Source organism: Harpia harpyja, chromosome 4 (genome assembly GCF_026419915.1).
Source record: "Harpia harpyja isolate bHarHar1 chromosome 4, bHarHar1 primary haplotype, whole genome shotgun sequence".
Taxonomy (NCBI): Eukaryota; Metazoa; Chordata; class Aves; order Accipitriformes; family Accipitridae; genus Harpia; species Harpia harpyja.
In genome coordinates this window covers 53,460,618-53,476,415 of record NC_068943.1, presented here as the reverse complement: position 1 = coordinate 53,476,415, position 15,798 = coordinate 53,460,618, and the positions used below count along the sequence as shown (strand labels likewise).

Below are 15,798 nucleotides of genomic sequence, written 5' to 3'. Positions count from 1 at the left end.
TGCTAGATCATATTCAGTGTTGCCTACAATGATTTACAGCAGCAATAGTTCCTTTGAAACATGCGGAAGTGTCACCACTTTGACTACAGTGGGAAACAGGATGCAACGATTAACGTGTCAGTTACGATGACTTGCAACCAAAGAAAAATCTCAACCCTTTAATAAAATGAATGGTCACCATCTGCAAGGGCTTGATGTTCTCATAGGGCCCAGGAGGAATGAAAAACTTATTTTAACTTAAACTACTCTAGTGCATACTAGCATAACTCTAATACTGCCACTTCTAAAGTAAAGATGTTTGGTTCATACTGCTGAAAAGCAAAATCCATGCGTAGACCATGAGAACAAAAGCTGACCTGTAGCCACTGACCAAAGCAGGAGTGAATTTCTACACCATCAACAGCCTCAGCTCCCAAAGCACCCCAGTGCCTAGGGTCACCGCAGCAGACCACTCTGAAGGACAATACGAAAGCAACTCCAAAATCAATTCTCCTCTTCTTTCAGCTAAATCAAACCTCTGCAGCAGTTCTGAAAATGTTGTTCCAGCACTGACTTGTAAAACACACACCCTGAGACATAAACCACCTCCTCTCCTCCCCTTCCTCCTGCCACTCACCCTTCGACAACTTGAACATTTACCGTGGTAGCAGCAGTCCATGCCTGTGAAGAAAGACTTCACCACTGTTAAAAACAAATAGATATAAATATTTCTGGAGAAAATGGTGATATTCTCTCCTACAAAACCAAAGCATTGTCTGAGGTGCACGTAAACACAAAGAAAGAAGGAAGGAAAGATTGCCAGGCTGCAGCTCGGGGCTTACTTCTGGGCATAGGAGCAGCAGCCTGGGCAGACCCCCGGAGCCTGTTTTGGGAGGAAGGGCAGAAAGGCATCTTCGTCCTTATCAAGGGAAAACACAGCAAATTGGACTAACTAGGTTAGCTGAAATTAGCTTTCCTTCTCAAATTGCCAGATGACCATTTTGCGGTTTAGAGGTTTTTTTACCAAAAATATCCTGCAGAGAACAATTCCGTGTTGGTTTTGTTCTTTAACATGATAAAGGGAGCCTGGGTCTCAGCAAAAGCCAAAGCAAAACTCCCACTGCCCTTGGGAGGGCTGGGATCTGCTGTCACAGCTCTATCAGAAATCCCAAATCACACTAGTTTCTTCTCTTTGTCTCAACACGCAGGTAACCATTCAAGGAGTCTGCTTTAGTTTACCTGAATTTGGTTTTGTTGTTCTCTTTAAACATTTTAACAACATGCAAATTGCTACCGTTATTTCTGAGATGAATGTGATTGCCTTTTCCCTTTATAATGTGACCCTACCTAGCAGGACTGTTCTGCTTCTGCCACTTCATTAGCAAACATCATTTTGAAGTCATTTATGCTAAACATTCACAACTACAGCATACAGTTTCTCATATAGATTTTTTTTTTTTTCTGTATTTCATTAATCTTGGAGGAAGGAGGTTAACTCAGAGCAGCAACAACAAAAAATATTTGTGTAAATTCAGTTATGGCATTATCAATATTGGATGTGTTTCAAAACAGAAAAATGGCGCTTGGGATGCATTGCAAGTCACACCCACAGTTAGTGCAACTCCCCTGAATACCAGAACCTTTCATCACGAAATTTCTTTCACAAAAATCACTGAGCTGGTAATGCTTTTTTTCTGTATTTGGACACAGCAGAAAGGTCTCATTTCCTCTGACCTATTTTTAAAAAAATCCAATTATTTACCAGTTGCGATAAACTGTAACATTTGACTTTGTCCTAGGACCAGGACTGGATATAACTTTCCTGCAAGAAAAGAAAAAATTCAGACCCAAAGCTCCTACATATGGCCAAACCTTGCCAGATTATGACTTACTGGAGAGGACCTAAACCCAGCAGCTCACCTTGCTGTCTGCACATCACATCTGCTTTTCAGCACAGGTACTGACTATTGCAGATATGGCAGAATTCAAACAACCCAGATTATGATGTTAGTATTTGCAAGTTATACTGATACTTGTCTTAGGATTCCTCTTGGAAAGAACAAGGAAATACAGTGATTAACCATTGTTGCAGGTCTAGTATCTGGAAACCAGTCTCCCTTGATGGGAATGAACCCAGAGGCAGAGGCAGTGCACAACAGGGTGGAAAAATACCAGCTACCATCTAGGCCTGTTCCTAAATTGCACATTTGCAAGTTCATTCTAATTCCAAAAAACAACAAAGAAGCTGGACACTGAAAAATACCACAGCCAAGAACTCCCAGCCAAGGGTACTTCTTCTCCAAAGTAAGGTAATTGGGTTTCTATCCAAATTCCCCAAGTTAAACAACATAACTCAGAAGCTCACAAACCTAAACCACAAGGAATCCACCTTTAAAAGAGCAAACCTGCATTTTAATAGATTGCTGTAACTTACAATTACACACCTGGGGTTTTTTCTGCTTAGTTTGGTGATTCAGTCAAGATCATTCTACTAACTAAAAACAGAGCTACGCTGAACCTTAGTGTAAGATCAGCGTTGAATCTGCCCTTTCTGCATACTCTCTTTCCAGGACACGCCACAATCCCAGAGCACAGGTACATCGTCAGTACTTCAGCAAGATCCTTGAAATTTTAGGCTGGTTAATAATTCAATCTACACTTCAGGGGTATGAACTCAAGTTCATACTCAAGAACAACTAAGTTCTGGAAACGTGTAATTCATCTACTTTCTTACACATCCCATATGATAATTTCTCTACAACAGGAATGACACATAGGTCCATGGATGGGATTTCTCAGCAGATCGATCTTCTAAAGAGGAACGAGGACATGATTTTTATCATCAAAAGACAAAATATGAAGGACACTGGACACTTACAGTGCTAATAACCATACAAAAGGCCACCCACATGCAGAAAGCAGTCCCTAATTCTGTCTATATGCACCACTAATGCAGATCAGCCATATCAAGGATGGGCTATGGGAATTTTACCCATTGTCCTGGTTTCAGCTGGGATAGAGTTAACTGTCTTCCTAGTAGCTGGTACGGTGCTATGTTTTGAGTTCAGTATGCGAAGAATGTTGATAACACTGATGTTTTCACTTGTTGCTCAGTAGTGTTTAGACTAAAGTCAAGGATTTTTCAGCTTCTCATGCCCAACCAGTGAGAAAGCTGGAGGGGCACAAGAAGTTGGCACAGGACACAGCCAGGGCACCTGACCCAAACTGGCCAACGGTGCATTCCATACCATGTGACATCCCATCTAGTATAGGAACTGGGAAGTAGAGGTGGGGAATCGCCGCTCGGGGACTGGCTGGGTGTCGGTCAGCGGGTGGTGAGCAATTGCACTGCGCATCATTTGTACATTCCAATCCTTTCATTATTACTGTTGTCATTTTATTAGTGTTATCATTATCATTATTAGTTTCTTCTTTTCTGTTCTATTAAACCGTTCTTATCTCAACCCATGGGTTTTGCTTCTTTTCCCGTTTTTCTCCCCCATCCCACTGGGTGGGGGGGAGTGAGTGAGCGGCTGCGTGGTGTTTAGTTGCTGGCTGGGGTTAAACCACAACACCCATTCAACTGCGTAGTGATAGAAATGCTTCTCCTTGGAAAGGATGTATCCACAATGCACTTGACAGCCAGAAAAACCTTGCTAGATCAGGTATAGCTGTGTATCAATCTTAACACACAGCAGTTTTTACCTGGAATACACTGCACTTTATTCCAGTGAATCACCACAGGTTGAAAAATGCATTGAGCAAACCTTTGGCCCCCAGAAAATGTTCTTTTAGCACTGACATACAGATAACCATTTTGCTCCCACATGCACATGCTTGTGTATCAGCAAGTGTCGCCATGTCATCCATTTTGCAGGAACATCCCTGCAGATGGCTCATTAACAGCCCAGGAGTGGAACAGAGTGTCTGAACTCCCCAGTGGCAACAGCTGATAATTTTGTTTATTTAACTAGGATTAGGCTGGGAGGTGATGGAGCTGAGAAAGGCAGAGACAGGGAATTCACACTCAATATAGCTATAAGGTTTTTTGTTATCACCACACAAATACTACCCATGATTTATTTAAAAATGAAGTATTCATATGCCTTACTTGGTAGCATAATCCTATTTATAATGAAATTTGGTTTGTTTTCAGAAATATCCTACTGTATCAAAAAAACCCCTATCACATATTCAGATGCACTTGCCTCTATCTTCTTCTATATCCACAGCAGACTACAGCAAAAGCAAACAGTTTCATTCCTAATTGACTCTTTGGAAAATGGTAACATGGATTTAACATGAATATACTGATACTATTACATTGGAAATAACCATAGTTTCCTGCTGCTTTATAGTTCACATGGACCCTTGGCTATTTCCATTTGCTCCCATTAGCTACCTTATCTGTGGCTGACTCTTTTGAGTCCCACTTACACATTTCTAATAAAATGTTTCCCTGCTATACTGGTACAGGTCTCTTTGTAGGACACCTGTCAGTACAAGGCACAGCAGTACATCTGCCGTGGGTATCGTGACACTGGTGCGGCTGGGGTGTCCAACTGGCACAGACATGCCTTGGGACACAAACAAACAGACCGAAAAGCCACCGTGATGAAACAAGGATTATTTATGGCAGGGGCTGTAATTATTTTCCAATCAAAGTTTTAGCTCAGAGAGCCAAGTTTCTTCCCATTGCTTTTTCTTAGACATCTGTACTGGAGAGCATACAAATAGGGATTAAAAAATGTTAGGCAAATGTGCAGTTTTACAGCCAAATGTGCTTAGCTGTGAGACCGGAAAAGTGCTAATGTAACAGGGAAGATAACAAACTTTGAAGCTGGAAGCTTTTCTAATGGAGTTTAAGCAAGCTTAAATAACTTCAGTATTAAAGAAAACGTTTTTTTTTTTTACGAATCCTCTACATCTCAAGAACAAATCTCTTGAGTTACAAGCGCTGACCAAAGACAGTTTATACTTACCTAAACTCCATCACAAATTGCTCGGTTCCTGCCATTTGCCTGAGGGTTTCCAGGCAGGGTTTGACATCTACCACAGCACACAGGCCGCTCCATCCAGCACGGATAACAACTTACCAATGCCGATCATCCTCCACTCCTCCTCAGCCATTCTGCACCCTGCCACCAGTAAAACGCTTTTCCCTGCAGAGCTGAGTAAGGGGGCACTTTCACTTGGCTGCGAAGAAACTGGCATCTCTGTCAGCCATGGTTACTACATGGGTAGTACCTAATCCTTTTGCTTCCCAGTGATCTCTTTTGTAAGCCTAAATGGTTTTGCTCAGTTCCATGGGGAGATAGTGAATGAGCCATTTATATGCCAATGATAACAAATATCTCAAATCTTTGCAACTAATTAAAACGTAGCAGTTATCTCCAACCAGTTACTTTCAAGATAAGGGACGCCATGGAAAGTCACCAAGCTGGATTCCAATAAAACTGGGAAATTTAAATCATTTATTCTAAACAATTGCAGAAAAATGTTTCTGCTTTGGCATTTTCACTTGAGCCTGTTGATTCCACATTTGAGGCTTGAGGGTATTGCACTGCCATCAGATCTCTCTCTGGATGCACAGTACCACTAAAATATATACTTTAATATTTATGAAATATTTCTAGATGGAGATTACCACTCAGAAGGAAAAACTCGTATGATTCAGTTATTTAGTACCTTTACATTTTCCAATGAAAAATTCTGAAATTCTTTCCAAACTGAGCATTCATGACAGAGGCTGAATGCAGCATTTCTTATCTTCATGGAAAGCAACATTTTACTTATTAGTTCTTGTACTAGTGTTGCACTTAGAAGCCCTACTCATGAAACAGGACTTTGCTCTTTTAGATACTGTACCAACGCTGGGAAAAAGGGCTGTACTTTCCCAAATTTTTATATCTTAGTGCAAGCCAAAAGGTATCATGTGGATATGAACACACAGGGGGTACAAGATAACAAACAGATAATATAGGACATTGACAGGCAATATTAACATCTTAGCATCACAAAAAACACCTTGGAATAACTTTATATTGTCCGAAGAATTTTTAAATTTTGTGCCAGCCACTGTAAAAATACCATTTATCAGATTCAAGTGAGCTTTACCCTGATTGACAGTGGGTGTGGGTTTGTGATAGCTGCAGCTGGACATGCTGTCCCAGCTGCATTCTCATCTCATTAGCGTTATTAGCGTGAAGGCATCAATAAGACATCCATGTCCCACATTACTGATCAGCAACACAAATGTTGTCAAAAGGCTGCCAACACTGGATACGGCCTCGTCACTGAGGTAAGCCGGTGACAGCATACCACCATCGCACCCAAGTGATGCAACCATGAGGCTCGCCAGAAGTGGTACCTACCAGCCGAGATATGCCACTTTGCAACCCACCTCTCCTCCTGTGAGTGCTATCCCGTGGCAGGGAAAGGCAAGAAGAGGGATTTAAACCTTCAAGCTGAAACAGCATGGAGGTGATTACAGTCAACTACACTATCACAGGAAATATTACCATAGCACTGAACTTCACATCTGCATGAAGCACATGCTCAATTAAGTGATGAGTCCATGCCCTCCAGTGTGCTACTTTAATCCCCTACCACCGCAGTCTGAAAGGTCACGGGAGTGGCGAATGTATGGATTTAAAATCGTTTGGGAGTATTATGAGAGCACACAAAGCTGTCTCTGTCAATCTCTCTTCAAAATCACACAAAAAATCATACTAAAGAGGAAAAATAAAAGGAGAAAAAAAAAAAGATGTATGCAGGTTTATTCAAAACCATCTTCAGCAGAAGCATTTAAAGCACAGCTTTACTGATGATACCCTCTGGTGTTCTCAGCAACTCAAATATCACATTTAATTGAGCAGTGTCTACCTTTTGAAATTTAAATGTCAAGTTTTAAAATCAAATTTATAAAATGCCTTTGTGCTTCTTAAAATACAGAATTTCTTGTTACATACTTTGTACTGCGTGCTTTTGCATGAAAGTATACAAACAGAAAGATGTATGTTTTAAAAATATAACAAAGAAAAACATAAAACCAAGCAGCACAGAAAGCTAACTGAAACCGTCAGTGAGCAGAAAAAAAATAATTAAATCTTTTTGGCAACGATTCATAGCGAAAGCCTTGGACAAAACCCTGTGCTTTCTACCATACCCTGAATGTTAGTAAATAGTGAATCTGATGAACTACCCAGACAGAGCTAAGTTATACAGCATATGACAAGCTTCTGTAAAGGTCCCAGTTCCCTAAGGACTAGAGGGTTGTAAATAAAATCACCTTCACCAATTTGGGCCATTCTGGTGGTGCACAGGGATGCTGATTGTCTCGGCCGTGGCCTCAGCCTTAGGCATGAGCAGCCAAGTGAACTGCACCCCGCAGCAGGCAAGGAATCTCTGCAGGCTTCAGAGCACAGGTGCAAAAATGCTTGTGCTCATCCACTCTGCTAAGCAAGCCACCGTGTTTGAGACATGACTTGTGACCCGATGAAGCAGAAAGAAAATGGCTACTTAATGCTCCAGGCTTCGTTTGCATTTTCAGAAAGCTTTGCTTTGCTTCCAGAAAAGCATGAATAATGTTTCTGATGATGACATTTCTGCAGGTGATAGAGAAGTGAAGACCTGTTCTCCACGCTCCCTGGATAGCAGCATCGACAGCTTTATCTTTGGAGATGAGACTCTCCCCCAAAGAAGTTAACTTTCAACAGATTTAAAAGAAAACAAAAAAACTCCACAAACTGAAAAGCATCCTAGCCATACAGAAACTTGCCTTCATTCCTGAATAAGCAGCAGGACTTCACTGCAGGCAGTGGGGACACCTTTTCTGAAAAAAGACTGCACAGGTGGGGAAAATTTAGAAGAGCAAAAGATGCCGGGGGCCATTAGGAGCCTGTTCAGCCTGCTGAAGAGAGGCGATGCCAAGTTGCAGGGAAGTGGGCAGAGAAGGGCAGAGCAAGGCTCATGCCCCCCCCCCCCAAGGAGGGTCCAAGGGAAAACTCCCTCGCTCTCACAGTGACCACAGCTCCCACGCTCTCTGCAGCATTTCAACTACTTGTATTTCCCCATCTTTACAACTGCAACCACGTGAACACTGGTCAAATATCATCCGAAGAAATTAATCTTAGCCTTCCTTAATAAATTAAACTCAGCCTAGGGAAAATGTTTATGTAATTTAATCATCATTATTAAAAAAAGCAGTCATGTAGAAGAACAAACAAATTGGGTGGGATGTTCGAGGATGTCACTGTTATCCCTAAGGTGAGTGGGAAGAAGGTGAGCTGCATGCATATTCCATTTTTATTTCTTTTTGTTTTTGTATTAAAACACAACATAATTGTCCCAGCACAGACTTTATCATAAAGAAATTAATAACTGCTCAGCTTTCAAATATTTCAGAAGTGACAGAGGCCTTTTTTGTTCTCCTGATAAAAGAAAAACAAACAGCCTGACCATAAAAATCATGGGCTGCCAGCAAAAATGTAAGTTCACATACCATAAGGAAAGCAAGTGATTGAATTAGGTTTATTTTGACAGGCTCTTGTCATTGGACTCATAAATTAGAAGTTAGAGCCTTATTCTGAGGCAAATCAACCAAGCGTTATCTGCGATTTATTTACTTGCGTATGTGTGCTTTGGGTGGGTTCACAAAAAAAGTTCTTCACCTGCATTTGTAAATTCAGGCAGTGAGTTAAAAAACAAAGAAAGAAATAGGAGATTATTAACAACATAACAGACAGCAGTCTTACTTTCTGCTTCTCTGCATAAATTATACCCAAATGTCAGTAAAATCCTACTGATTCTAAGTCAGCGCAATGGAGTACAGAAGCAGACACAGAAGACAGCAGTCTTGATGGCTCTGACAATTCAAATAGACTTGCACCTCCTCACTTCCCTGAAAAGCATCAGATTTGCAGTTAAATAATTATTTAGACTTTCCTTGTTAGTTTTCCTTTTAGTTTTTGAGCCCGTCTAGTTCATAAAATGTTGACTTTTCTCTACAGATGTGTTAGAAGCCAGCAAACCCTCTGCAGTGAGATAGAAGTGTGTAGTTTTTCAATTACAGCTGAGGTACTCCTGAAATCATCTCAGTCTACCTGAGCATTTCAAGAAAATCCACTAAATACAGAGAGGCTGGTGATGATACAAATAGTAGTTGAGGTCTTGGCAAATTTCTGACATTAAGAAAGCTTAATTATTTTCCTCTGTAGCGTTTCCTTGTTACAGAGAGAAAATCTGGGGCAGTGGAGCTACGAGTGTTTTTAAAATTGGGGACTACACTCTATAAACATTTTGGCATTAGAGTGATTCCATCATTCATCATTTCATCTCCTACAGGTTCCACAGCATATGTCATTTAAAGAAATTTATTTCCTGCTGAATGATTTATGGTATCTTTGAGAGAAAACAGACTGATCAAATGCATCGAAAGTTTTCAATATGAACATTTGCCATGGGGTTATTTCCTTATTCCTGCCAACTCATCCTGATATTTCTTCTTGCTACTAAAAACACTTACACAGTTGCATTAAGATTTTAGTTTCCATAGAAACTGTTATTGGCTAAAGTAAACACAAGATGGTTAAAAGTGTGACTTCCCTAGTCTTGCGAGCATGCTTGCAGCTGCCAAATTTTCACCACCTAACCTTTCACCAGTATTTACTGCTGCGTGACATTGTCAGCTATGTCTCCCTTTTAAGAACACGGACACTCTTTTGAGTGGCACTTCCATGGTTCACAGAAGGTATGTGAATATTCAGAGCTACTTCTATGCCTCATTGTACAAAAGCGTATGTTTCTCTTCACTGCTCGTGTTATTTTATTTTGCAGACCTCTTCACTAAAGTTTACAAGGGAAAAGATGTCTCTTCATTTGTCTGCACATCAAAACAAAGCTTGAGAGAGTGCTAACAGGTAATTTGCAAATAAAAGAAATAAATAATTGTTCATTGCTACTAATGATTTTCACATTCCTTCAGTGTTTCAAAATACGAACAACGTGAGCCCTGAGCATCCTGACGCTGCACCCTTGCTGACACCAGTGGCAGCTCTGAGTCCCTGAAAGCTGTGAGAAAAGGCATGCCATGCTTCAAAAGGGCTGCACTGAATTTATGGGCAGTCACATCTTCCAAAGGAAAAAATGAACTGCATATTAATCTCCTGTTCTCAAAATTTCTCTTGCTCTCTTCCTAAATAATTCTAACACTTACTAAAAAGGCAAAGTCCTGATAATCATCTCATAATTCCCTCACCTCTGTATAGATTTCATTGTATTTTGAATTCAGGCACTTTTTCCTAATATACACAATTAATAAGTCTTTTCTTGTTCTCTTCAGAACATTACTTTCGTTTTTCTTCTCATTTAGAGATCTGCTGCAGTGCTCTGTGCTACCTGAGATTTGCCCGTATTCCAAAGAATAAGACTTTGCACATATGTTGCATTGAGACGGAAAACTCTGTTACCGTTCCTGAAAATAGCAGCTGAAGACAGGACTGATCCCTGACAATGTGGAAAAAGGCAGCAATGCTGAAGCTTCTGAGTAATACAGGGGTCATTTGAGCATACTACTTACTGATTTGCGGTCGGAGGACTATCTGCTCATCCCCAAAGCATCAAGGGTTTTGGTACCTACTAAAGATCTCCCTTCTACATTATTAGAAACCTAAGTTCCTATGAAAGACATACAGGCTTGTTTTCAGATGCCTAAACACTCCGACTGATCTAACCTTTAATCTTTGTGCCCCACTTCCTTTACTGTAAAACCATTCTGACTCTCTGCCCAAGACCCACAGGGTCCACTTAAACCCCTAAATCTACAAATTCCCTTTGGATGCCATTAGGCACCCAAAATAGGACAAGAGACTTGTGCAAGTCTCCTGAATTTGTCTCATCTTCCCAGCCTTGAGCACCATTTGGAAGAGTTGGTGGACACTGCCATGGATGAAAAGAAGTTTTGTGTTTCCTAGAAAGATAAACACAAAGCCACTCTTACACCCAGAGGAGCTGAGGTGAGGCTCTAGGCTTCTACACCATCCACATGGTAACAGCACTTCTCAGGGGCAGCCACAAATTCATTACAGCACCCTGAAGTGTGAGAGAGCAAGTAATAATTACCATCATTGGTCTACTGCTGGGCTACTCTACGTAGTTTCATCCAGGTCTTCTGAGTAACTATTCCTTAGGTCTGCTCAGGAAGGTCTGTCTTTTGCAGATGCAGACGCCTTTCTGAGCTACTCCCATATGCTGCTGTCATGGCCAGGAATAGTGTTGGTGCTCTGCTCTTAAGTCTCCAGGGAACGGGAAGAACAAGAGAGAGGTTTCAAGAGACTCTAGCAATCATCACAAAGCAGAAGCTGGAGAAGTAGAAGTGGTTTTGCACTCAAAGTGCCAAGCAGAGCTGACCACCCACATAGCTGCAACATTGTGCTAACATACTAACTTTGAGGAGATCTCAGCTCATTCCTCGTGCTACCTTTATGTGTTCTTAAAGTGCAGAATGAAAAAGGTTTTGGGTTTTGTTTTTTTTTTTTCCTTATGATAATGACTAGAAGATGCAACAACAAACATACATATTTTGTGATTGTTCTTGCATGTCTGGACTTATGGAAAAGTGAATGTCAACCAACAAGGCTGAAAGAGAAACTAACTGAGAAATACTTCGTGTTTCTGTCTCTTTTTCAGAAATTAAGAATACTGATGGTTGTGCAGAAGGTACACTGAATGCAGAATGAGAACAGACTCTGTTTCTAGCCACCAAAAAGACCAAGAGCTTAGCATATTAATTAAGCTACCAAAGAAACATCCCCACTGGTGGATATGGCAGCATATGGGCAAGAAGTGTGTATACCAGACAGTGATGGGGAAGAAAGAGTTTTTTGGTAACTATGTTTCGTGGTTTAACCCCAGCCAGCAACTAAGCACCACACAGCCGCTCACTCACTTCCCCCCCACCCAGTGGGATGGGGGAGAAAATCGGGAAAAGAAGTAAAACTCGTGGGTTGAGATAAGAACGGTTTAATGGAACAGAAAAGAAGAAACTAATAATGATAATGATAACACTAATAAAATGACAACAGCAATAATGAAAGGATTAGAACGTACAAATGACGCGCAGTGCAACTGCTCACCACTCGCCAACCGACACCCAGCCAGTCCCCCAGCAGCGATTCCCCGCCCCCACTCCCCCCAGTTTATATACCAGATGTGATGTCACATGGTATGGAATACCCCGTTGGCCAGTTTGCGTCAGGTGCCCTGGCTGTGTCCTGTGCCAACTTCTTGTGCCCCTCCAGCTTTCTCACTGGCTGGGTATGAGAAGCTGAAAAATCCTTGACTTTAGTCTAAACACTACTGAGCAACAACTGAAGACATCAGTGTTATCAACATTCTTCGCATACTGAACTCAAAACATAGCACCGTACCAGCTACTAGGAAGACAGTTAACTCTATCCCAGCTGCAACTAGGACACTATGGCTGCTTATAGTCCTCTAAAACCATTACTTACTGATTCTCTTCTTTAGCAGCACACCTAACAGGTTCCGGTAGCTTACTATGGGTGTCGTTAGTGACACTGAAATTTAGTTTACTATAAAAATAAAAATTAATTTTTTTTTTTTATTTAATAGAAAAGTCAAGGTTTATTAAAGATGACACTTATTTCTATCAAAAGGTAGCAGATCAGAAATACACTATATGAGGTTTAAAGATTCCCATTAATTTCTCAAGTTTTTAATGACAACCCACAGATGAAATCCACTGTTGTAATTCTGAAAATAGATTGTAAAATTTTCATAGACTGGCCAAAGTCCCCTAATGCAGTATAAAAATTGTCCAAGACTACTGGCAGAGGGAGGGGTGGCAGGGGAACGAAGAGAAAGTCACCTAAATCTCTTGTTTTACAGTGAAAGCTGCATCGATGCACAACAGCATGCTGTCCTGTCTGCCTGGCAAGGCTACTACAGGAAGCAAGCTCCAAAGTCAATGATGATCCCACCAAATCATGGGAAATTAACTTCTGGTATAGTTAATAAACCTACGTTAAGTGGTACCATGGCAGTTAGAAGTATTTGTTGCTGAGGCAGCTAAACTCCATTCCATGTCTGCAGCTTATACCATAGGCTGTATTACACACAGGGCAAGGGGCTCTGCAGGTACCAGCGAACCACACCAGAGCCATTCTGCCGGATACAGCTCAGAGTCATCATCACAACATAATCACAACATGCATCATGCTTTTACCGTGCAACAAGCAGATTGTGAATGACTTCTTTGCACACTACATGAGGGAAGCTTGCTTTCCAACACAGGAACTACCCCTAACCATAGTTCATTATTTTTGCTCACCTGAGAGCAAGTGTTGCTCCCACCTGGAAGCAGAGCTGTGGAAAAGAGCCTCTGAAAAGCTGGGAACTTTGACAAGTATCATGCATACGTGGTGCTGCTCTCTTAAGCCAATATACCATGGTTTTTACTAGAAACCTCCATGCAATCACAAGCTGCTACTGCTTGACTTAGAGCCAAGCCTTCCCGCTGCTATATGAGTTTTAGATCTTCTGTGGACGTGACACAAACAGGGCTTCTGCAACATTCGCTCACCTGCAGTCAACACTTCTTTGGTCAGCCCCACAACGTGGATCAAAGCAAAACCCACACGACTGGCCCAAAATGAGCGTTTTGTTTCACACCATTCGCAAGATCCTATCAACAGCCAACCCAGGTGCTGTTTTCATTCTGCCCACACACAAATCAATGACAAAAAGCAAACTCATTCACACAGGTGGTGCATTTCACCACCCTAAAAGTCAGGATTTTCTCATACCCTTCATTTAATGCCACTGCTGTCAAATGCATAACATGTTGTAACGAAAACAGCCTTTATGTAACCTAATAAATAAAAGTCACCGAGGCAATAGCTATGCATAAATTTTAGCTAAAAACATTTTGTTAGAAGAACATGAATGTCCTCTGTAAAGCAGCTAGCATTTTTAAAATAATGTTCTAGACATTGTTAATACTTTATTGCTATTCATCATAGAACCATTAATCATGGTGAACTCATTTGGTATTAATGTGGATGTCATAAAGTACTTCTGTTGCATTTCAATTATAACTCAGCCTTTAAAATGCTGCCAGCAGTACATGGAAAGCTTTGAAAACCAAATCTGAATAGTCTGTTCAGAGATAAATGCAATCACATTCTGACACAGGGAAGCAATCTTTTCCATTTCTAATGCCTACCCTCAAGGGGCTGAGGAGCCCATGGGGCTGTGGCCTGACCCAGGGCTGGGTGCAAGGAAGAGGGAGCCCAGTGGGAGGCTCCGCAGAAGCCATGGCCATCCAGACCCAGTCATTTTCCTCCCCCAAGATGAGGGTAGGAGAAGCATTCCTTTGGGCTGTTTCAATGCCACCGGTTCAACCGCAGCTAAGCAGCAGCAAGGCCAGCCATATTTTCAGGCCCCTAGGGAGATCTCCTTTTTTCCTATCATTCCTGTGATTCCCTGAGGCACTACCTTGCTTCCAGAGCTGAGTGTTTCAGCTTTTCTCTGATGTGTAGTGTCGGTCCAAACAAAAACACCAGAGAGACCATATATCTACAACCTACTGTCTTTAGAGATAGCAAAGGAGTATGCAATACATCAGAGCGGACCTAAGGGAGCTGATATACTGACCTCTCTGATGACAGTTTTAAAAAAAACCACCTCTTTCTGGCCTCAAGAGGCACTGAAAGAGGAAAACAGGCAGCATAAAATGCAACATGGACCTAAACAACTATCAGCTCCTTGCCATCAGGGAAGTCAGGAACTTCTGTAAGTTTACCTTGACAAACCAGGATTTTCGTTCCCTCACTGCCAGCAGAGCTTCCACCAGCATTTTATATACAAAATCAAATGACAACGGCTCAAGAATTGTAACACTTCTCATCAGAAACCGTGTTAAATGGAGAAAAGACAAAATACTTCTTATTAGCTATGGGAACTTTTATTTTTTTTAAATTCTTGCATATAATTCCCATTCTATTTTATCTAGGTCATCAATGTAACATGTAAGCACAGAGCAAAAATTCCTACCTTGGGAGCTCTGGCATGTTTTCCACATCTGGCATCTTTGACAAGGCTGATATCTAGCAGCTCAGTCTCCTAGAAGGAAAAATTGCAACACAGATAATTATTACATTAGTCAAAAAGGCTTGTTGTGTTAACAATGCCTCACTTCCCACATCAGTCGGGTTTGTCTGTTTGCAATGATGCCTGTCCAAACTGAAAACAGTTTCAATGAGTGCTCTGTTGCACTTGAGCTGTTCGAATAGTAATACAAAGACCTTAGACACATAAACTTGGTTTCCTTAAAAATGTGCAGTTCTCTTAAGATATATAGAATGTATAGAAGCCACGAGTCAAGTTTATTTCCTTGATCATTAACTACCAGCTGCTGTGCTTTTTTTTTCTTTTTAATACAATTTAAGCATTTTGATGCTAGTCACAGTGTGAAAAAGGTGATGTTACAAACAGAAAACCCTGCCTCTGCAATAGAAAACCTACTTTATTATTGCCAGAACATTTTGAGAAGTGCACATAAAACCCAAGAAGTGTTATATCTACAATGATAACAGGTTCCAACAATTTTAGTGACTACTGCTCAATAAAACCCATGTACTTTCATAGTTCATAACGTTATTCTCAAGTTGTGGGTTATACAACACATGCTGTACTTGGAACAAAACTGGCACGTGATGACAGCTTCTGTTAGGTAAATTCCTGTCCTCCCCTATACAAATGTAACATGAAGAATCTCCTTTCACTGATAACCTCTTG

At 41.1% G+C, this 15,798-nt stretch overlaps 1 protein-coding gene and 1 long non-coding RNA gene across 3 annotated transcripts in view; one reads left to right on the top strand and one right to left on the bottom strand.

The window, feature by feature from the left end:
* The window catches only part of PLCB1 (phospholipase C beta 1), a 420,728-nt gene that overhangs the window by 285,667 nt on the left and 119,263 nt on the right, over window positions 1-15,798 (bottom strand). For both annotated transcript variants that reach the window (XM_052784065.1, XM_052784066.1), the window contains exon 3: window positions 15,055-15,123. In XM_052784065.1, coding sequence (XP_052640025.1) covers window positions 15,055-15,123 — 69 coding nt within the window. The remainder of the gene's footprint in view (window positions 1-15,054; window positions 15,124-15,798) is intronic.
* Window positions 8,020-11,590, top strand: LOC128140407 (uncharacterized). The gene is made up of 3 exons (XR_008234722.1): window positions 8,020-8,247; window positions 9,817-9,899; window positions 11,198-11,590. It is a non-coding gene; the product is annotated as an uncharacterized LOC128140407 (long non-coding RNA).